At 29.1% G+C, this 24,242-nt stretch overlaps 2 protein-coding genes across 5 annotated transcripts; both read left to right on the forward strand.

The window, feature by feature from the left end:
- The first annotated feature begins 10,937 nt into the window (after window positions 1-10,937).
- On the forward strand, window positions 10,938-17,581 carry LOC105432211 (structural maintenance of chromosomes protein 1A-like). Of its 2 annotated transcripts, none has more exons than XM_089084351.1 (20): window positions 10,938-11,169; window positions 11,394-11,514; window positions 11,707-11,806; window positions 11,877-12,055; window positions 12,131-12,269; window positions 12,405-12,869; window positions 12,960-13,388; window positions 13,462-13,673; window positions 13,765-13,933; window positions 14,013-14,135; window positions 14,213-14,344; window positions 14,420-14,485; window positions 14,585-14,742; window positions 14,824-14,921; window positions 15,034-15,338; window positions 15,554-15,838; window positions 15,919-16,098; window positions 16,201-16,379; window positions 16,465-16,642; window positions 17,531-17,581. In XM_089084351.1, the coding sequence occupies exons 1-20, from the start codon at window positions 11,058-11,060 to the stop codon at window positions 17,564-17,566; spliced, it is 3,666 nt and encodes a 1,221-aa protein (XP_088940477.1). In that variant the 5' UTR covers window positions 10,938-11,057; the 3' UTR covers window positions 17,567-17,581. The 2 variants fall into 2 exon arrangements, with proteins under 2 accessions (XP_088940477.1, XP_011645212.1); XM_011646910.3 differs by lacking the exon at window positions 17,531-17,581 and adding an exon at window positions 16,724-17,116.
- LOC105432210 (structural maintenance of chromosomes protein 1A-like) lies at window positions 17,532-23,826 on the forward strand. 3 transcript variants are annotated; one of them, XM_089084354.1, is made up of 19 exons: window positions 17,532-17,667; window positions 18,292-18,409; window positions 18,501-18,603; window positions 18,710-18,888; window positions 18,976-19,114; window positions 19,220-19,666; window positions 19,790-20,218; window positions 20,309-20,520; window positions 20,600-20,768; window positions 20,921-21,043; window positions 21,153-21,284; window positions 21,370-21,435; window positions 21,528-21,685; window positions 21,760-21,857; window positions 21,957-22,261; window positions 22,465-22,698; window positions 22,790-22,969; window positions 23,068-23,246; window positions 23,355-23,826. In XM_089084354.1, the coding sequence occupies exons 2-19, from the start codon at window positions 18,306-18,308 to the stop codon at window positions 23,590-23,592; spliced, it is 3,495 nt and encodes a 1,164-aa protein (XP_088940480.1). In that variant the 5' UTR covers window positions 17,532-17,667; window positions 18,292-18,305; the 3' UTR covers window positions 23,593-23,826. The 3 variants fall into 3 exon arrangements, with proteins under 3 accessions (XP_088940480.1, XP_088940478.1, XP_088940479.1); XM_089084352.1 differs by lacking the exon at window positions 17,532-17,667 and adding an exon at window positions 17,699-17,892; XM_089084353.1 differs by lacking the exon at window positions 17,532-17,667 and adding an exon at window positions 17,753-17,892 and having other exon boundaries at window positions 18,292-18,603; window positions 23,355-23,529; window positions 23,599-23,826.
- Window positions 23,827-24,242: the final 416 nt, after the last annotated feature.

The raw sequence follows: 24,242 nt of genomic DNA on the forward strand, positions 1-24,242 counted from the left end.
TTCTCGTGTACGCGAGGATCGACCTCATGTCACTTAGAAAAAGCTTCTATTACATGCCGATGTAATATCGTATCGTCTGCTTAAGGCAGACGTTATTAACGAAATAAACATTTTTAAAAGTATACAATTATTATTACGAAGTTATTAACAAACTCTTCTTTTAATATCAGAAGTATCTAATGATCATTTCAAATCGTTTCTGAATTAATCTTTTTTATGTATTACATGTATAATTTTTTGAATTTTCTAACTTTTCACCAATTATTATTTTTATTTTGATGAAGCATTAAATTAAAAAAAAAAAAATAGAAATGATCGTTTGATATTTCTAACGTTAATAAAGGGAATCTAATAATGTGAGAAGAAAAATGATCGAACTGTTTGTCCTACAAAATTGCAGAATCGACACTATGGAATTATGCAATGTCAGTACGAAGAACCAAATACAGTTCGACCTAATTGAAAAGTACTGCACGTGTACGAGCCGTTAGCCATAAATCTGTCGTGAGACGCGCACGAATTGTGAACGTAGGGCGTGTTTTATCGCGAGCGACAGGCACTGTCGCGGGATAGGTCTTCCGTTAATACGTGACGAATCGTGGGCACGCGTATCACGATAAATTTCGATTCCGCCGACACGCGACGACTGCACCAGTGCTTTGTTCGAGAAACGATCGCGACGAATTTGTCAGCCAAGTATTATAAACAAAAGTTGTCCGATTGGATTTTCTGTCTTGAGTTACCACTGCATTATGTATGATTGTCCTGTCACATCAAGAAGTATTTGTTTTTTTACATTTCATAAAATTTAATTTTAAAGTAAATTGTTTATATTTTTATTTTATGAATTGTTTTTATATATGTTAATGTTATATATAAAGTAATATACGATTTTATGCAAATCATCTAAATAATTTTAAAATATGCTGTGAATTGCTGTAGATTAATCGTTCAATCGTTTTCATGATGAGTACTACTAAATCAATTATCACTGCCGAATTAATTGTGATACCGGATCGGTAATACATAGTACAGATGGATTTTCGTTTGATGAGAGCGACGTAATAGCAAGCGAGTCAATTTGATGAAGCCTCTTTGAGTCGGCGGATGCATCACACTTTCTGCGCGATGCGCATCAGCATCCTTTCTTCTGCATTCAATCAACGATTTATCATGCCACGAGGTTACCTCTCGATGCGTGATTCGCCTGACATGTTCCAGATAACGAGACACGAAGTAATTATTATGCGCGTGTGTTATCGCGCGAAGTTAGAATAAGATTGAATAAAGTCCATAAATTTTGCTTTATATAAATGCACATCTTTATATATAAATACACATCTACACAAAATGAATATTTTTAGAGAACACAATGATGTTTTATTACTAGAAATACGAGATTACTATTTTAAAAAAATAGTCATCTTATATACATATACAATGATGTTTTTAACGAGAAAGAACGAGAAGAATGTGCGATTTAACAGTTTTTTAAAGTTTGTTCAATATCATCAATTTTTAACTATTATGTAAATAATTCAAAGTAGACAAGTATTTCAATAGAAATTTTTACGTGAATGATTTTGTAAGTGTTATCTTTTATCTTTTGCAGTATGTCTATCGCTCACTTGACGTCTGGGACAATTATTCATTTATAAATGGTGAATAGTCTTTAATCCCAAAACACCTACACAAACAGGTATTCTGGAGGTGTAAGAAATGGAGTTTAAAGGGATTCGGTGGTTACGCATTCTAGAAAGGTGTGCACTGCGAAATGCAGCCGTAGTGGATATTGGATGTGGATGATGGGGTAGCCGCGCCGCTCTGCGCACGGGAAAAGGGGCGGCTATGGGGTAGCAAAGCTAAGCCAGTAATGCAATAACTTGAATAGAAGGGCACGCAGGCGGAAAGAACATAACCTACCCCTCCGAGCATCTCTTTCCCATCTTTTCCTCTCTCTCTCTGTCTCTCTCTCTCTCTCGCTCATCCTTTCTTTCTCCATCCTTCTTTTTGGGGTACGTGGGTACATACAAATCTACGCACGTATAACTACTCGCACGGTGCACGAAACGTGGCTCGAGGGTGGTTGCGGGGTTCTTCACCCCCTGACTGGAAAGGTACCCCACGTACAGTCGGTCACGTTAAAAGGCTTTTAGTACTCACTCGTTCGCCGTTATTGAATCTGGAACTGCTCGCACGAGGGCCGAGTAATAACTGAAGAAATCGTATTCGTACGTTCGCCAGGTGCATCCTTGCGTTATCATTTTAGCTTGTAAAGAAATCGATATCAGATCTCTTATAAAAGACTTGAGTCCCTCGTAAAAGGATTGAAAATCGATGTAACATCGGTAAAACCAATTTTAGATGTCATAGATAAGAAAATATATCTTGTGCGCAATTGATATGTATTTTTAATATTGTAAATGAACAAATATATTGTGCGAGATAATTTTGCGAGTTAATCATAGATCAAAATCTGAATTTACTGATATATTAATTTCAATTCTTGTTCTAACATTCGTAAAACATTTTATATATGACGAGATTATTTCTCATCATAATATATATCTAATTTTAAGTTCTAATTTTAAAGTTCCTTCTATCGCTTTATTGTTATACTATTAAATATTTTTAAAATTTTATTAACGTAAAATTTATTGAAAATTATGAAGTTGGAAAGTTTTACTGTCTTACAAAAATAATTTCATTAATCTTTGTTGATCCTTATGAATCCTTATTAATCTTTATGAATCCTTGTGATTTTCTGCTTCGTTGTAACAGTTAGAAACTAAGAAATAAAAATCGCTACTACAAGTTAGAGTTATCTACATCAAAAACTTTCGCTTGCCATAGTTGTCTATATGTTATATTACAAAGACTTCCTAATGAAACTTAGAATTAGTGACGCGATTGACTGTACCTGTACCGCAGGAGGGTGATCCCGAGAGTTAAACTCCGCGATTCGAGAGCGGGGAGGGAGGGCGGGGGGGGGTAGCGAGAGACGGAGGTCGGTGCTTTCCCGGTCAAATACAGGGGAAAAAGACAGGGCGAGCGAGTGAATGAATGGCTTCCAATCTGTTCCATCCCTTTGTCGGAGCGGCTCGTGCCGCGTGTGCAAATCTACCCTTGTTTCGCCTCTCTGCCCGCTTTCCTCTGATCCCCTGGCCACCCCCTGTGCCCCTGGATCGGGCACACGCCTCACACCTGAGCACAATGGACCGCCGATTTTGTTCTCCCCTGGTCCTACCTTCTCATGTTTAAATACTGGCATGCCGAGTCTGTACGCGTCCGCACATATTCGATCTTAACAATTTTCCTTCTATTTTCTTCTCCATGCGTATCTTATTAGACATTGGGATAGAGATATCAATCAAATGGAAACTGAGAGTGAATTCTATAAATGTGGATAAAATTGCCAAAGGCTAGTTTCTATAATCAATGTTTAATTTTAATTCTGATTTTACTGATTCCTAGTCTGTTTGTATAATCGAAAACAATACACGTTTTTTAAAATAAAGTAGCTAAAGTTTGTGATTTAACGTCGTTTAACTGTTCATTATTATGCCTGCCTAAATAAATATTAAAAATATAAATGTATAATGTGCATTTAGAATACTTATTAACTTATTAGAAGTACTGTAGACATTGTTCCAAGATATTTTTATTCTTCTATTTTTTTCTTTTTATTTTGAGAGTTTATATGATAAAAGAGAAAATCAAATAATACATGCTTTTAAATCATTAAGTTATTTATAATCATATTTTCCACATGAATAAATATTGCATTTCATTTATTACGAAATGGTCTTTATGAATTTATAAAAAATGTTACAGTTCTTTATGAATAATAATGTTATAATTACTGCGTTACAAAGAGAATTAAATACATAGGAGAATTGGCAGAAAGGATGTTGCGGCCAATGAGGATAATAAAACAGAGCGACTTATCGCTATCGACGTGTGCAGAAGCGAGCAAAGGTGAGGGCATTCACGTAAGCTATAAATAAAGATTACACTGCGCATATTTTATATGTATAAAACAGATATCGAATGTTTCTCGAGTATTTTTTTCCTCTACGAAGAAATTTCTCGCTATCTACAATTCTATAATTTGTTTGGCAATAATATGAATTGAACAATATGGATGAGGAAAATAATAATAGAAGATCAATAAAACTGAAATTTGGTATGTACAATTTCAAGTGTAATTCCAAGTATAATTCCAAGCGTAAAGATTCCTTGATGCAACAGCGATTTAAGCCACTTCACTAAAACTTGAGAAAATGGATCTGAAGTTAAACTTTCTCAATTCTAAAAAATTAATTTTCTGAAGTTCTCGAAAGTAGGTTAAACTATAAATTGTTACACTGAAGTATCTTATATTTTATTGTAGAATTTTAAATTAGCAGTTACTTTTTGTTTCCTATTGGCCTATACATTATTGTATTGTATTTCTTATTATAAACAATATACTTTCTTATGTTTTAGATTATATTTTATATTTATATATTTATATATTTTCTCTATCATAATGTTTTATTACTATGCTTTTACAATTTATTTTCTTATTCTAAAAATTATATTTCTAAATAATTATACTTTACATCTTTTTATATATTGCTTTTTTTTTCTTTTTACTTGATAAAGTAAAAAGACTTCTTGTTTCTTTTAAATTGTATCAGTATTCTCATTTACCTTAATAAATATATCTTAGAACTGACTATTTCCAAATATATTACTACAGAGAAAAAGATACTGTTGAATCAACAGCATAGTCTAATTAGAAATAATTTTGTTAATTCAATGACATTATTAAACAGTATATTATGCTCTTGTTTTAATAATCAAGATCTTCGTTTCATTAATGTCAATAATGTTATTGAATTAACAAAATTATTTCCAATGAGACTAATGCTGGTGATTCAACAGCATTTTTTTCTCAGTGTATAGAAACTTTTTATCCGTCCATCCAGCATAATCGCAGACTTATCGTCAATTTCAATTTCAATCATCTCATGATTCATAAATTTCGATACATGTGGGCCCACGTGTATCGAAATTTATGATCAAAGGCTATTTAGCTCAGTGTCTGCGTATACCTTAACAGTTCGTAGGTGCGCCCGAATGATGATCGTTAACGAACATGCGGGTACCGCGGTGGGAATTCCACTCAATTTAAGTGTAATTGTTTAATTGAGGATCCTCGCCGAGGCGCTCGCCGCATGAATTGATCGTTTACGGTTCCGTTCTGTCGTCGCACATTTTCAAGTGTCAGAGTGCCATAACGCAACAGCAGAAACTACGATTGAAATTTCATTTATCTTACTCAATTTTTTACTTACCTATTTAATTTCTTTAGTCTAAGAATTAATAAATTAATACAAAATATATTTAATAGTTAAGTATTTCCCTAATTCTTCTTAGCATATATAGCTACTCTTTGTTGAGATTTTTATTAGAAACTAAATTTAATAAATGATTCATATTAAAAAATAAATAAAGACAAAAATAATATATTTTATCTGTAGCAAATAATTATATTTTAATTATTTTTTAATGTATATAATTTTACACTTCGCATATAATATGTATCAAACGTATTTCTCGAATATATTTAGAAAAAAATATAATTTGATTAGTTGTAATTTGAAAATGAATTGTTATTCGCAATTAATAAATATCAATATTCCTCCTTTACGAAGTAGGAAGTTTACGATCTATCTATCAGTATCTATCATTAATGTGCTTCCTGGCATGCATTTGAAATTACAGCCACTATAATTTTATAAAATAACTCACAGATATCATCTGAATGTAAGTATTATGAGAAGAGATATGCGGAAAGAAATCGCGATAAGACAAGAACAGCACGAGCAATCAAATCCGACCGCGATCGCATGGAAACGATATAATACATATATATCTCACGACGACCAGAGATCGTTGCCACGATCGCTACTGGAAGGATATGGCGACGGGGGTGAAAATCGTGCCACGTGGCCCGCGGGTACTCCAGGAAGAACAAGGGGAGAACTCGGACTAGTATTACTGGCCCCGGCCATGGCGAACGTGAGTTACCTTTACTGCATTTGCTATTCTCCATTGTGCACGGCTACGATACGGGACCGTGCAGGGGAAGCTGCGAGAGAGATCGCGTGAGTCATACCGAGGCGAACGAAGCTCCGCTCGCATTGGCGTAGAATGTCTTCTTTGAGGACATCTTGTCTCTCTTCCGAAGAATCGTATTTTAATGATTTAATAATCATCATTAAATCGGAGTTTGGTCGAAGTTCATTTTTAACACTTTTTTTGCTGGACAGAAAATCAAGAATCGTCACTTTGTTAAAACTAATTTGTTTGGTTACAATTAGTAATCGATTATGTTTGACTGTCGCTTAAGACAATCGTAAGTAATTATCTGCACTGAACGTTAATTATTCCATTTTTTTGTATGCATTTACTCGATATGTTATTTATAACATTTATGGTAATAAAAATGCACCTATTTATAACATTTATGGGAATAAAAATATGTCTTTGCACGGTAACAATAGCTATTAAAAATCGAAAACTACGGTATTTAAAAATGATCTACGGCGCGAATTATTCCGATACGATTGACATGTATATTGTATAAAAATTTATGTCTCATGTAGTAGCGTGTTTTTATAAAGATAATGTCATACATTGATCATTGAGACAGAAAAGGCGTACTGTTTGCTTTGGTTCACCAGATACGCAGTTGTTATCAAACGTGAGATACACTAATTCGAATGATAAATGTATTTAAAACATAAAAGAAAAGAAAAAAAAGGAAACGATATTTAAAGAAACATTAATTTTAAAAATATAAAGAGAAAAATATACACAAATGATAATCTTTTTTTTATCTACATTGTAGCTATTTAAAAAACATTGTAATTTTACTTATCAAATCATTAGCAAACATGAAACAAACTTGTTTTTGATATAATATAATCGTATTTTTAATTTTTTGAGCTTATCTGAGTAATCTTTTAAATAATATATATTTGAAATGTTAATAATATTTCTTAAATATATAAAGTTTCTGGAAAAACAAAAAGAGCAACAATAAATCGAAATTAATTTTAGATAAAATTATTATGAAAATTATTTTAGAAAACTGAATGTTTAAAACTGAATGTTTAAAGTATTTCGACAATTTAGGAAAGTAGTTCAGGAGGTCAATCGATCAGTTCTATATTAAAGTCACAGAGGATCTCTCTAATCGATCGGATTCATGACAAGGGAAATTGTCGACACGAGCAATGAAGTGAAGAAGAAAAGAATTTGTCGCGTTACGTGAGATACCTACGTCACTGCGTCTGGTCAATGCATCAATCCAGCCTGCATCTGTATGTATTTACGCTTGGGGAAAAGGAGAGAAGGGGGTGGACGACGGAGGAACGGACGGGGGGGAAACCCCTATGTGACATCATCCCCCACGAGCGAGCACCCGCTTCGTTTCGCTGGCTGACTTCTGTCGCCTAACTCCAAAACACCCCTGGACCCTGCCACCTCCCTTTACCTTTAATCTTTATCAATCCATCCAGCCGAGTCGCCGAGTCGCCGAATCGAACGCACGAGCATGCACGAGATGGGACGCGAACGCCACCGCGCATTATTCACGGCCGATAGCGCCTTCATCCCCCGGATCTGTCCACCTCTTTCACCGAGTTTCACCCTCTCTCCGTCCTCCATCCTATTTCGTGTGCCCTTCGTAGCCTCGTACCCTAAACAGTCCGTCTTTTAGCGAATGAGACCAAATCATTGATTGGGACGCAAATCATGAATCCACTTTCGATGCAAACGTCTTCCTACTTTGGATATTAACAATTTATTATTTACACTGATATTTAATAATATTTACGACTTTATAATCAAAGGCTTTTCAAAGTATCTTTATCTGTCATCTAAATAGACATTTTCTATCATATGTGTAACTTATTAATGTTTTATATATTCATATATTCATTATACGGTTTTGATTAAACGGAAACTCGTTAAGAAATTAATTCGAATTGATTTCTGATTAATCAGAAGAATAACAAACGCAATAAACATTTTCAAATATCTTATATATATTTAAGCGTTTTCGCATTAAGAAATTAACATCATGTTTGACCCACGTAATTTTATTGTATAAATTCATCTTGAGTGAAATGTGATATTTAAGATAAATTCGAAGTTATTAATTTTGGATTGATATAATTCTCTTTCTTCCTAAAAATTATTTTTTTTTCAATTGTGTGAGCTTATTTTATAGAGTTATGTGTTGCATAATAAAGATATTGAAAAAAATATTATATAATATATATTATTATAATAATATAATTATATAACATAATTTATATATTTTCTAAATCTCTATCATTTTATCTAGGTATTGTGAACAAACAAAATCAGATTATAGTTTTGTATATGTAAAATTTTAAAAAGTTATAAAAATATTTAAACAGAATTTCAACAGAATTTAAACAGAAAATAAAAAATGTTTATATCATAAACCATTGTAAAGATAAATATTTATTATATTTAAGTGTTTCGCTTTTATTTGTTAAAATTCTAAATATATCTAATACAAAATATGAATAGCTTAAAATTTGTACGAGATTTTAGAATTTATGTAGTTTGAGAATTAATTTCTCTTACATAAAAAAACCATTCTTAATTGAACAATAAATATTTATAAGAATTACATTAATTATTAAATTAATGATTATCGTTAGATTTCTTTTCAAATGTTGTGTGTTAGAAGCATAATAAGTTTGAGAGGTTTTTCTATCAGTGGCGCCATCTTCCTCAATAATTTCATCAATTACAGTGTCAAGTTTACATTATGAATTGAATATATTAAGAATCAAAAGAAATTTTTATCTTTTTTTCATTTTAATTAATTAAATTACATGCAAGTTTAGATTGTAATGTATACGAGTGTTAAATAATTTCGAATTCCAATTAAGTTAATCAGATTAATTTATAAAATATATATAAAAAAGTTGTTGAATAATCATCAAAATCCAAAATAAAAAATTGTTGACATTTTAGGAACGAAAATCATCGTGACAGCCATTATCAATCTTAATTATCGACACAATTATTTACAGCTAGAATTTACAAAATAAAAATAAATTAATATATAATATTATTTTACATATTTGTTTCTTAGGCCTAATTATATGTAACAAATATTTTTGATATTTTATTTGTATTTTTATTAAATGAAGATAAATAAAATTATTAGTAATTTTCATTTATGTTTTACAGTTTAGAAATTCTTTTATTAGAAGAAATATCAATTATATCAAAATAAATTGTAGATGAAATAGTAGAATATTTTATATGATGTTATTATATAAATCATTATTAAATTCATTAAACAGCATTAACGTATTCAATAAAAAATTATTTTTTAAAGCACTGCGCGTATTTCACGATTACAGATTCAAGATTGGTTTTGTTGTTTGTTTAGGCCTCATGTGGATATAATGTACTTACAGAAGTTCATTGACCTTAGCCAAGTAACAGGATTCGAATCGATAAATACAATATTATTACTTACATTTTATTATTTAATAAAATTTGATGATTTCCAATAAACAATTAAGAATGTAACAAGTTTTTAATACTAATATAAAAATAAAATTTTATTAGAAATGACATTTTGATTTCAAATCCATTCAAACCGCAATGCTTTTAAATACTATGTTAAACTGTATTAAACATATATTTTATATTTTTTTCATTTTCATATTTTGATTTTCTTTTGAAAATAGCAATTGCAAAATATAAATAATTGACTGAGATGAAATAAAAATCTGATTTTATCTTTGTGGTTATACCGCACATGATTTTTGGAAAGAAGCAAACTGCAAAGCTCTTTGTATGTTGACATACGTATCTTTTCTCCTAATGCGAACTTGTGAAAAATAAAAAATTTTATTGATAAATTCAATGAAAACTTTTTACTTTTTGTGAATTATTTGTATTAAGGGAAAAAGTTTTATGTCAGGTCTTATAATACTAAATACCATCCTTTAGAAAAAAAGAGAGAGTAGATGTATTATATCTTCTTTCTTTTCCAAAAGTACATAATAAAGAAGGATATAAAATATTGCTTTCTTGATCTATTATATAGAGATAGAACATTACTCTCTCTCTCTCTCTCTCTCTCTCTCTCTCTCTCTCTCTCTCTCTCTCTCTCTCTCATCAACTTTAATTCAAAAGGCATATCCAGTATTATAAAATCTTATGCATAATGTTGCCTGACAAAAAAACCTACTTGTAAAGGCAGGTCTTCAATAAGCTTAATCAGTCGATTAAATTGCTAACTGTAAAACTTAACTGATCATTCTTAATCTAATTTTTAATTATTTAATTATAAATAATATATAATTATTTAAATGTTTTTATATTTTACATAAATAAATCATAATTTGCAGAAAATAAAAAATAAAATAATACCATCAATTTAAGTTTTGTTGATAATCATTAAATTTAATCGATTGATAAAATTAATTGGAGATAGGACCGATTTTCACTATCATTGATTAATTTAATCAGTCGATTATCTCATTGAAATTGACCAATCGCATTTGTCATTAAGCTAGATATATCAGAATTAATCAATCATAGTTGATACTTAATTGATTAGTTAAGTTAATCGAAGATAGTGAAACGATGTTAAAATCAGCACTAAAATAATATTTTTCTTGTCATTGTTGCTTAGCTATTAAATAGTAAAGTTTTAAAGTCTCCAGAAATCCTCCAGAATCCTCTATCTTGTAATCAATCAACACGTTCAAATAATTTGTCGTACGACCAATGAAATGTTACTTTTGAATACGTGAAGCAATTTTCCAAAGATGGCAGTGCGATCGCAGTTTCGTGTTTTCTAATGAAACTTCCTCTTCTTATCCTTTTTATTCCCTCGCTGAAGAAGACAGTTGAATGTTGATGCTTGCTTGCGTTGGAAATTTTGTGGCGCCAATTACGCTACTTTCCAATTTCACGCGATTTTTTAATTATTTTTGAGGATGCCGGCGTTCTTGAAACATATCGAAGTTGAAAATTTCAAGTCTTACAAAGGGAAGCTTATTATTGGCCCATTAAAGTCCTTTACGGCAGTGGTTGGTCCTAATGGATCAGGTAGGTTATCATTCTGTATATCAACAATGGGTACGTTCATTGAATGCATAGTTGAGCGATGACCGTTTCCTCAAAACTGTAATTACACACTTAAATTAATCAAATTAGATCCTGTTTTACAAAAATCACTCATCTTATTCATTGGACATAAGATGTAATGTTCTGCATTGATAGGTGAAGTCGGTACGATTGTAAGATTATAATGTATTCTTGTTATATGACAGGAAAATCCAACTTCATGGATGCTATCAGTTTTGTCATGGGCGAAAAGACTAGCAGCCTGCGAGTCAAAAGATTTAGCGAACTCATTCACGGTGCATCTATTGGGATGCCAGTGGCTCGAAGGTAATCTATCATGTATAATAGATAATGTCTATATTGATCTATATCTATATTGATAATAAATAATATCTATATTGATTGTCTATATCTATGTCTATGTCGATAATGATTTATATATTTTTAGAATTATATGTTATAATTTCTATGTTGTATCTGTTGAAATATATAACCATGAGCTTTTTTTACTATATATAGTGCTTCAGTAACAGCTGTATTTGAGTTGGAGGATGGAACTGAAAAAAGTTTTATGCGTTCAGTGCAAGGCTCTTCTTCTGAACACAGAATCAATAATAACGTAAGTTTTGCAACTGGAATTTTAGTCAGTTGCATATGCATAGTTCAAAATCCTTAAAATGTTTCCATAGGTTGTCACCAGTCAAGTATATCTTAATGAGTTGGAACAACTTGGTATTAATGTTAAAGCAAAAAACTTTTTGGTATTCCAAGGTGCAGTTGAATCTATAGCCATGAAGAATCCAAAAGAACGTACTGCTCTGTTTGAAGAGATCAGTAATTCTGGTTCATTAAAAACAGAATATGAAAGGTAAATTTTTAAATATTATTGCATATAGTTATATTTGATAGCATATGCTTGAAAATAATAATAGTAATATTATAGATTGAAAACAGAAATGTTGAAAGCTGAAGAGGAAACGCAATTTTCATATCAAAAAAAGAAAGGAATTGCCGCTGAAAGAAAAGAAGCAAAATTAGAGAAAGAGGAAGCTGAAAAATATCAACGTCTTAAGGAAGAATATGTATGTATATTCAATTTTGTTACAATATTTAATATCATAGTAATATGTTGAGTAGGAAATTAAAATTATATATGTTTTTAATTTTTTTTTTATATGTATAGTTATTAATTATTAGATTTTATTTTTTATTTTTAGGTGGAAAAGCAAATAGAATTGCATTTGTTTCGATTATTTCATAATGAAAAGAATACTGAAAATTTGGAAGTTCTTCAAAAGAAGAAACAGCACGAAATTGAAAAGATTGAAAAGAAGAAGGAGAAAGCTGAGGAATTACTGAAAGAAAAGAAGAAAGATGCTGCTAAATTGGGCAGAGATCTTGCGAAAATAGAACAAGATATTAGAGAAGTAGAAGTAGAAATTACGAAAAAAAGACCAACGTTTATAAAGGCCAAAGAACGTGTTGCACATATGCAGAAGAAAGTGGAGTCCGCGCGCAAAGCTTTGGCTCAGGCGCGTATAGCGGACGAGGCTCATAAAAAAGACATACACGAGTTGCAGGAGGAATTACGACAAGTAGAAGAAGCTAAAGCTGCTTATGAAGCAAGTATAGCAGGGCAGTCACAATTACAAGGAAGAGATGTGCAATTAGAAGATGAACAGGTATAAATATAAACCGTGTAATATTTAAATAATTATGAATAAAAAACAAATTGAAATAAGTTTAATTAATATTTCTGAAATAATTTTAAGGTACAAGAATATAATCGCTTAAAAGAAGAAGCTGGCAAACAATCTGCTAGATATCTTCAGCTTCTCGATTCTATCAATCGTGAACAAAAATCAGATCAAGATAGACTCGATAACGAAGGCAGGAAGAAGACTGAGATAGAGAATAAGCATAAACAGAAGGGTCATATGCGAGATGAGGCGCTCAAGCGAGTGGAAAAATTAGAGGAACATATAAAAACATCAGAGGCTGCATTGGAGGATCAGAAAAAGCTTAGAGCTGATTTGCAGTCCGATGTCGGTACATCGAAGGATAAGATCCAAAATTTGCAACGAGAATTGGAGAGTATCTCGGAGCAACTTGGCGATGCTAAAGTTGATAAGCACGAAGTATCCAGAACTAAGAAGAAAACAGAAATTGTAGAAAATTTTAAACGTTTGTTTCCTGGAGTGGTATGTATTATTTCTTTTTGATATTTATACAAAAAAAAATGAAATTATTTATATCTTGTTTTTCTTTCTTTAGTATGATCGTATGTATAACATGTGTGAACCCATACACAAGAGATATAATGTTGCAATTACAAAAGTACTTGGTAAATACATGGAGGCTATTGTGGTAGATACTGAGAAAACGGCCAGGCAATGTATTCAATATTTAAAGGAGCAGTATCTTGAACCGGAAACATTTCTGCCGCTCGATTACATACAAGCTAAACCACTTAAAGAACGTCTTCGGTAAATAAATTAATTATTTGCATCATTTTATTTTATTGTCTTATATCTTTTTATTTATGCAAATTTGTAATAATTACGTATTGTTTTGCAGTAATATACAAGAACCTAAAAATGTAAAATTGTTATATGATGTGCTGCATTTTTCTCCAAAAGACATTGATAGAGCAGTTCTTTTTGCAACTAATAACGCTCTTGTATGTGAAACACCAGAAGATGCAAATAAAGTAGCATATGAGATGGATAAGAAAACTAGATATGATGTAAGTGTATATACATGAGTTTTGCTTAAATGAAGTAATATTGATATAAGTTTTATATATATATATATAATTTTTATAGTGTGTCGCATTAGACGGTACGTTTTATCAAAAAGCTGGCATAATATCTGGTGGCAGCTTGGATCTTGCAAAGAAAGCGAAAAGATGGGATGAAAAGCAGATGTCTCAATTAAAAGCACAAAAAGTAATTATTATCTGTTATTTATTTTTATATGTTATATATTAGAAAAAAATATGTTTTATATACTTTAATTTATACAGGAAAAGCTAACAGAAGAACTGAGAGAATCTTTGAAAAAATCTCGCAAAGAATCCGAATTAAACACAGTTGAATCTCAAATACGTGGTTTGGAGACTCGTCTAAAATACAACAAAAGCGATTTGTCTGCCACAGTGAGTATTGTATTATTTATGTAGTAGATTATTAAGATAATTATTCAGAATACATGACTTAAATATTTGTTGTAGCAAAAACAAATTGCAGATCTTGAAGTGGAGTTAGATGGTTTGCAAAATGAATTAAATATGTTTGGTGTAAGTTTTGACATATATTTTATAAATGTACACATATTATAAATGTACACACAATTTTTTCGAAGAAAATATTTTTTAATACTTTTTATATATTAATAGCCTGCAATAGCTGCTATTGAAAAGACCATGGCTGAAAGGGATCAAGAAATACAAAATATTAAAGAAAAAATGAACAATGTTGAGGACGACGTGTTTGCCAGTTTCTGTGAACAAATAGGAGTCTCCAATATTCGTCAATATGAAGAAAGAGAATTAAGGTACGGAAGACTTTATTATAAAATAAGTATTTTATTATCTTATATATTTAGATGCTAAAGTTGAATATACTGTTATTTCAGATCACAACAAGAAAGGGCAAAGAAAAGAATGGAATTCGACAATCAATGTAATCGCATTTATAATCAACTAGATTTTGAGAAACAACGCGATACAGAAAGTATGTTATGAAAAAATATATACGATTTTATGTCAAATTTTATTGTATGAAAAAGTGTATATATTATATTATTAAAAGTTTTGCTTTTCATTAATACTATATTATAACATAGGTAATGTTTTGCGATGGGAACGAGCGGTTCAAGATGCAGAGGATAAACTTGAATCTGCAAAACAAACCGAATCTAATCAAAAGGCAGAGATCGACCATGACGAGCAACAAATGGAGCAGTTGAAATCATCTCGCAATGCTAAAAAAATGGAAGTTGATCAGAAAGAAGACGAAATCGGTAAAGCCAGGCGTGAAGTGGGAGCTATTGCAAAAGATATTCAGTCAGCTCAAAAACAATTTAACACGATTGAAACAAAAATCGAACAGAAAAAAGCCGAGCGACATGCTATCTTGATGCAATGCAAGGTTTGTACCGTTGATGATCATATATTTGAATCATTGATGAGATTATATTATTCTCTGTTATTTTCAAAATGATAGTTACAATTATATAAATTGAAGCATTTAGAAATTGAAGATGAAATGCGTTGATTATAAATTGATGTGCATATATGGAACTTCGCGTTATCTATTATTTGTTACACTGATTTTTGAGTTAACGAATATTTAATAATATCTAGATGGAAGACATCGCGATACCTATGTTGCACGGAAATATGGAAGATATAGCAGGTGAGACAAGTACGACAAACGGTAGTGAAACCAATAATGATTCATTATTGGTCGCTATGAGCACGCAACAACAATACGAACGCGAAAGGAGGATTACCATAGATTATGCACTTTTGCCCGAAAATTTAAAGGATGTAGAGGAAGAGGACATTAAAAAGACTACTGACAAATTAACGAAAACCATAAACGATTTGCAAAATACGATACAGCGTATACAAGCTCCAAATATGAAGGTTTGTAATAAATTATATTAGAAATCAAAGGTGTCGATAAATGTAGAAAACAATAAGAACATACATTTTCACTTCTTTAGGCAATTCAAAAATTATATTTAGCGAAAGAGAAATTACAAGAAACTAATGAAGAATTTGAACAGTCTCGTAAAAAAGCGAAGAAAGCGAAGACACAATTTGAGAAGGTGAAAAAAGAAAGACACGACAGATTCATGGCATGTTTCGAACATGTGGCAAATGAGATTGATCCTATTTATAAGGTTTGTGAATAATGAATTTGCACAAAATCATCTGCGCAATTGTTTATAGATAAGTTTAATTAATGTAATTAATGTAATTTTATTTATATATTATGTGTTCAGAGTCTAGCGAAGAATCAATCTGCTCAAGCATTTCTTGGACCAGAAAATCCTGAAGAACCCTACTTGGATGGTATTAATTATAATTGTGTGGCTCCAGGCAAACGGTTTCAGCCAATGTCCAATCTATCCGGTGGAGAAAAAACTGTCGCTGCTCTAGCTCTATTATTTGCAATACACAGGTTAATAGTTTGAACACAAAGCTAAATTGATTATACAATTTGACTACGATGAATTAACATTCACTTTATGTTTGTCTATATTCAGTTTTCAACCTGCGCCATTTTTTGTCTTGGATGAGATCGATGCGGCTCTTGATAATACTAACATAGGAAAAGTGGCTAGTTATATTCGTGATAAAACGAGTTCGCTGCAGACGATCGTTATATCATTGAAAGAGGAATTTTATTCACATGCAGACGCACTCATTGGAATTTGCCCGGACGTAAGTAAATTATTTGAATATAAGTCAAGTATCTTTATTAACATTATAATTTGTTTATGTATATTTATGTAAATATTATAGGTAGGCGAGTGTTTGGAAAGCAAAGTACTAACGCTCGACTTAACTACGTGTCCCACGCACATTTCATAGATGTTTATTATATAAAAGAAATCATTATTCTTTTTCTTATAGATTTGATATAAATGATTTTTAATAACATCTTCGAAGAATATATAATTATCACGAAATATTGTATATGTATTATTATATTATATACTTTCCAGATTTATTGTATTCTTATTGTTATTTTGAACTCACTGCAAAATCTTACTTTTTAAATTAGATCGTATGTATCTATTATAAGTCAGGATAAAAGTGAGAATAAGTGTGTGAGTATAAAACAAATTGTGTGAGTAATGTAAATAACTTTTAAAACTGAACTTTAATAAAAATTTGCGAAAATTCAAAAACAAACTATTTATTGCAATACACATTTTTAAACAATGTAATGCAATGTGTCTTAATATTATTACTCGAATGAATTGATTATTTTATTGTTATTATATATTTTATGATTAATATTATGAATTATTTAAAAATAATTCGTAATATTTTATTGATTGAATGATATAATTTATAAATAAATATGGTTATTTAATGAAGTTTAATTAATTTCCTGTGACTTATTTTTGAAAAGCATCATAGTTTATCTGACAATGGCAGATGATATTTAAAATTTTATTTGAGAAATTCTAAGACTTCTTTTTTTAATTAAACTTACATCATTCATTCTTTTTTCTCTAACATAGAAAAAGGAAAAAAATGAATGATGTAAGAAGTTCAGCTAAAAAGAAGCGATCAGTCTCTGTATCAGTCTTACCATTTCAGATTAACTTAATCGATCGATTATTCCATTGGAATTGACCAATTCCAATTCGCATTGCGAAATTGACAAATGTCGCTTGACAAATGTGATTGGTCAATTGGACACTCATTTGCTGTCTTATAATAAAATTTCGAAGTCCGTAAGTTGGTAATCCTGCTTTTCATAATCGATCCGAATATTCTCGATTCTCAGTAGCCGTTTGCTCACCGTGCTTTTCATAATCGATCGATCGGTAAACGCTTTCTTTTAACAATGTCGATTTCCTTAAATACTATTACGATTTCCAACTTTAAGACATTCAAAGGAGAAACAGTAATCGGTCCTATTCAGCCATTTACGGCAATAATCGGTCCAAATGGATCTGGTGAGATTCTTATATCTACTCTCTATAACCCAGAGAAATGAACCATTAAATCGATATCGATGTCGATTCGATCTTTATTTTTCGCTGGAAATGTTCAATTTGATTCTTGAAATAAAATTATTTTCTGAAATGTTTAGAATATTATTAAGATAAGATAAATAAATTAAGAATTTCAATTTTTTTTTAGTTTTTTATTTATAGTAATAGAATATTTTATTTGAGTCAGAGTGTGAGAGAGAGATAGAAAAAGTGTCGGAAAAAAAGCACGAGATGAAAAAAGACAGCTGATTTGAATCGAGTCAAATTAAAAAATTGAAAATGTTATATGATTTTTCTTTGTTTTTTTTTTTGGTATTTTATATCTCAATCGAGATATGTAAAATACTTTGCGTATTTTAGGAAAATCAAATATTATGGATGCTGTAAGGTTCGTATTAGGGGAGAAATCTAGCGCTTTGCGCGTTAAACGCCTTAACGAACTCATTTATGGATATCCTGAAGAATTATCAGCATATGGGTATTAAAGATATAAGCCTCCTTTATTTCTTAATTAATTTAATGTTAATGCTCAGATGTTTATCATATATCATATATCATATACTCTGCAGTGCTACCTATGTAAAAATCATCTTTGTGATAGACGACATTGAAGAAAAGAATTTCACAAGAACGATACATGGCGAAATTAGTCAATACAAAATGGATGACAAGGTGGAATTTTGCTCACAATATTGCTTCCAACTAATCACAACTATTAATTTCCTTATCTTATTATCTTATATATTTAATAATGATCATTTTGTCTTTTATCGTACAGATTGTTACGAGCGTAATTTATATGGCTGAATTGCAAAAAATGAATTTGGATATAAAGGCAGGGAATTTTTTAATACCTCAGGGCTACATTGAAAGTTATGCATTAAAAACTCCAAAAGAATTGACCGAGATGTTTGAAGAGATTAGTAATTCAAATGCGTATAAAGCAGATTATGATAGGTACACGAGAACTTCTATTTTAACTGATTACATTAGTTTTGCTATAAGATTTAGTAAATTGATTAGATATTTTTGATGTTATGACAGATTAAAATTAAAACTTTTGAAAGCGGAAGAGGAAATACATTTTGCACACCAAATGAAAAAATTAACATTGTTTACAAAGAAAAATGCCACTATGGAAAAAGAAGAAACAGAAAAATACTTACAATTAAAAAAACAATATGTATGTTATCTCTTTTCCTAATTTATGTAAAAAATTTTATTAGAAACTGCTATTTATTTCAATCTTTGCGTGTAATTCTAATAAAATAATTATCGAATATTTTAGAAGAAGAAAAAATTAAAATTTCAATCAATTCGATTGCTTCTTATTAAGAAAGAAATTGAATCTTTAGAAGATGAAGAAAGAAAAATCAAATCGCAAATAGATGAATGTTTACACGATAAGGAAGCTGCGATACATTTACTAGAAAATACAAAATTACAGTTTAAATCATTATTTAGTACTATCGAAAATATTGAACAAGATATTTTAAAAATGGAAGATATTATTCAAAAAAGCAAAGTTAAATACGTTACTCTTGAGGAGAATATCTTGTACTGGCAGAAAAAACGTGACTGTGCTCGTGTATCTTTAGATAATGCAAATAAAGCGCATGATATTAGGAAAAAAGTCATTCAAGAATTAAAGAATGAATTAAAACAAATAGATAACAAATTAGCGGAATTAAGAAAAGCATCACAGATGAGTACTATAGAACTCAGTAATTTTCAGGTATACTGTATAATAGCGATACATACGTATACTATTATAATTAATATTATACTTATATTATATATATTATGAAAAAATTTTTTATTTTACATTAAATTTTTATTTAATAAAAATACATTTAAGGTTAAACGATATATGGAATTGACGATTGAGACTGAATGCCGAGCGAAGGATTCTATAAAGGAAATAAACAATTTAATGCGTGATAAACAAGCGGATCATGATAAACTTGATAACAAAAATAGATGTAAACATGAATTGGAGGATAAAGTAAAGCGGATAAAATTATCGAAAGAAGATCTTGAAACGCGGCTTAAAAAACTACAAAATTTAGACGCTGAATTCAAAGCAACGTTAATGGACAAGAAAGCAAGAATACAGGAACTGGGTCAGAAAATTATTGAAATAGAGAATAAATTATTGAATTTGGAGAATGATATTGCAAAGATTTCAGAAGAACTTTCTGAAGCTGCTATAGATCATGATACTGTTTCACAAGAAGTTAAAAAAAATAATATAATTAAAATGTTGAAACAGTTCCATTCGGGCATAGTATATATTACTTTTGCTAACCATTATTCAAATTGTTAATATAATGATTATAAATATTAATTATGAATTAATTTGCACTTTATTTTTTAGTATGGTCGCATATCTGATTTGTGCAAGCCTATTCATCCACGATATAATGTTGCAATAACTAAAGTTTTTGGTAAAAATATGGATGCCATTATCGTTGATATGCAGCAAACAGCAATTCAATGTATTCAATTTTTAAAAGAACAAAAAATAGGTGTTGAAAGATTCTTACCCCTTGATTCAATAAAAACAGTATATTTGAATGAATCTTTACGGTTAGTAAGAATTGAGAAAAAATATACTTTTAACATAACATATATTTGTTTTAATATAACACATGTTATCATTTTACAGTGCTATAAAAGATCCGATACATGTTAAATTATTATATGACATACTTGAGATTTCGTCTGTATTTATAAAGAAAGCTGTTTTATTTATCACTCAAAATATTTTAGTTTGCGAGACTGCTGAAGATGCAGAAACAATGGCATACAAAACTGATGAAAACAAGACATACAGTGTAATAATATATAAAAATAATAAATACAAAAAAATAATATTTTAGAAATTAAAAATTACGTATGCTGCACAAATAATGCGTACATTGTCATTATTTTGTTTATTAATTTTTAATTTTATTTATTAATTTTATTATATATTTATCATATTTAGTGTGTATCATTGGATGGATGTTTTTATCATAAAGATGGTACAATATCCGGTGGACAGACTGATTTAATTGTAAAAGCAAAACAATGGGAGAAACAACAGATATTTGCATTGAAAGAACGAAAGGTTGTATATTTTTTGCAATATTAATATAATAAATTGTTGTATAACAATTTATATAATATATACTTTATATATATTTATTTATGTATACTATATTTATATATATTTTTAGGCACAATTAATACAAGAACTCCGAAATTTGCCTAAAATTTTTGTTATGCAATCTGAACTTGATGCACTTAATATAGAAATTGAAGGTCTTACTCTCAGAAATAATTACATTGAGATAGATATAAAGGATACTGTATGTAGTTAAAAGCCAAAAGTTTATATCTTATAATATTATTAAATGATATTCAAATAATAATATATAAAATCTGTATTTATAGGAAAATAAAATTGTTAGAATACATGAAGAATTAGATGCGCTCGATAGAGAGTTACTTGGATTGAATGTAAGTACGTTACATTATTTCATTTGTATATTCTTTGGGATATATATATATATATATATATATATATATATATAAAATATTAAAATTTTCAGATGACAATATCTAAAATTCAAAACAATATACAACAAAAAGATGAAACAGTTAAAAATATAGAGAAATTTATTAAAACAATTAAAGATGAAATTTTTGTGGACTTTTGTAAAGATATTAATATACCGGATATTAGTTATTATGAGAAGAATAATTTGCGGTATGTTTAATTTTTAATTATAAATATATATATAAATATGTATAAAAAATAGAATTAATAATATCAATTTTTAGGACTTATCAAGAGCGAAAAAATAAGCAGCTAGAGTTGGAGAAACAATATGATCATATTGAGAATCAATTGCGCTTTGAAAATGAGAACGATACAGAAAGTAAATTATAAATTATATTTTTGTTAATGTATTTTTACATTATTAATATTTTCTAATTATTAAATTATATTTTTATACATACAAATTTTATGTAAAAAGGTAAAATTTTGAAATGGAAACACTTTTTGGAACAAGCTGAAACAGAATGGAATAAAGCATATCAACAAGAATGTCATGAAAAAATGAAAATCAAACAGGCAAAATCAAAAATGTCGGTGTTAAAGGATAGTTATGCAAAAGAGAAAAACAATATAGAAAATGTAGAAAAAAAATTAGCTCAATATAAATTACAAATTGATGTTATTGGAAAATTATATTTAGATAATCAGAAAGCCCACATTGCTATACGGAGTAAAATAGAACAGAAACAAATAGAATGCAATACTATACTCAATGAATGCAAGGTTTGTAAGTTCCTAAAAAAGATATTTATTTTAAAAAATTTATTTGAAAATATTCATTTGTACAAATCTTAAATTTTAAATATTGCGTTGACCACTTAATTAGCATAAAGATTAATATTTAAGAATATATAATAAATGTTTAAGATATAATAAATATTAAAGATATAATTTTTACATATTTAAAGATATAATTCTTTTTACAGATAGAAGATATCGTTATTCCAAAGTTACAGACATCGCATAGACCAGAAAATGAAGACATTTTTACATATAGCTCAAGTTTGAGCACAGACTCGGAGATATCAATGAAAATTGATTTTTCGCGATTTCCTCAAGATATTCGCAATTGTGTAGAAGAAGACATGACTAAACAACTTAGTAAAGAACTTATAAAGATCCAGAATGAATTAAATAATATATTGAAGCCCAATTTAAATGTATGTAATGTTACGTAGTATATATTTTTATGTTAGATTATGTTTTAAAAATTTATTTTATGAGTTTTATGAGTTTTGAATTAATGTACAGATCGATGAAAAAATCGATTCGATAACGGATCAAATGCAAGAGATAAATATAAATCTTCGAAACTGCCGTAAGAAATCTGATGAAATAAGAACTCAATTTGAATTAGTAAAAGCGAAGAGATATAAGTTGTTTTCAGACTACTTGGAGCAAGTTGCCGCAGAAATAGATTCTACATATAAAGTTGTTATTTTTAATCATGCTCTCTTTAAAATTCTACTTGTTACATAATTAATATAGTTTTAAATATTAAATTTTTATTTGACATATTTTCTATACAGAATTTGGTTCATGACATGTCGGCTCAAGCAATTATCTTCTCAGATAATCTCGAGGAACCATATATAGGCAATATAATATATAATTGCATAGTACCATCTAAAGGTTTTCTCCCATTGCAATATTTATCTGGTGGAGAAAAATCACTCGCTAGTCTGGCATTATTTTTTGCAATGCAACGGTATTTTTTAATTTTAACATTAAGAATTTTAACAAAATGTTTTGTAATGTGAATGCTTTAATGGGTGCAGATAAAAGAGATATTCCAAAAAAACTAAAATTTTTACAGTGACAAGCAAATACCATTTCTTATTATGGATGAAATTGATGCAGTATTAGACAAGACGAATATTAAAAATGTCATTCGATTTATTCAATCCCAATTGAATACGCAGTTGATAACAATATCTTTGCGTAGACAATTATATTCTAATGCCGATGTACTCATAGGAGTTACTTTGATAGTAAGGATAATTTATATTTTTTTACAAATTTTTTATAAACACGAAAGTATATTTTATTTTTAATTTTAGCCTGACGAGAAACATTCTAACAGCAACGTATTTGCAATTTCATTAAATGGATATAAATAAAATTATGTAAAAATGCAATACTAGTACTAGTACTAGTAGTATGCGTAATATCATAAATTATATTAAATTATATTAATATTATAATTATTGTCATAGCGTTATTATTTTTATAAAAGTATTTATTTTTATGAATTTATTATTTTCTTATTAAATATTTTTCTCTATGTTATTTAGAGACATTATATATATATATGTATATATATATATATATATATATATATATATATATATACATATATATATATATAATAATTTTTTAATTTCATTTGATTTTTATAATTTAATCTATATAATAATATAAAAAAAGATATGTCTCTAAATAACATAGAGAAAAATATTTAATAAGAAAATAATAAATTCATAAAAATAAATACTTTTATAAAAATAATAACGCTATGACAATAATTATAATATTAATATAATTTAATATAATTTATGATATTACGCATACTACTAGTACTAGTACTAGTATTGCATTTTTACATAATTTTATAGATTTATATATTAATATATATTTATATGTAGGTAGAACAGATTGAAATTTAATAAATTTCCGTATCACAACATATAAATGATATTTAGAC

This window comes from Pogonomyrmex barbatus, unplaced genomic scaffold (genome assembly GCF_055798465.1).
Source record: "Pogonomyrmex barbatus isolate J1 unplaced genomic scaffold, ASM5579846v1 scaffold8, whole genome shotgun sequence".
NCBI classification, from domain to species: domain Eukaryota; kingdom Metazoa; phylum Arthropoda; class Insecta; order Hymenoptera; family Formicidae; genus Pogonomyrmex; species Pogonomyrmex barbatus.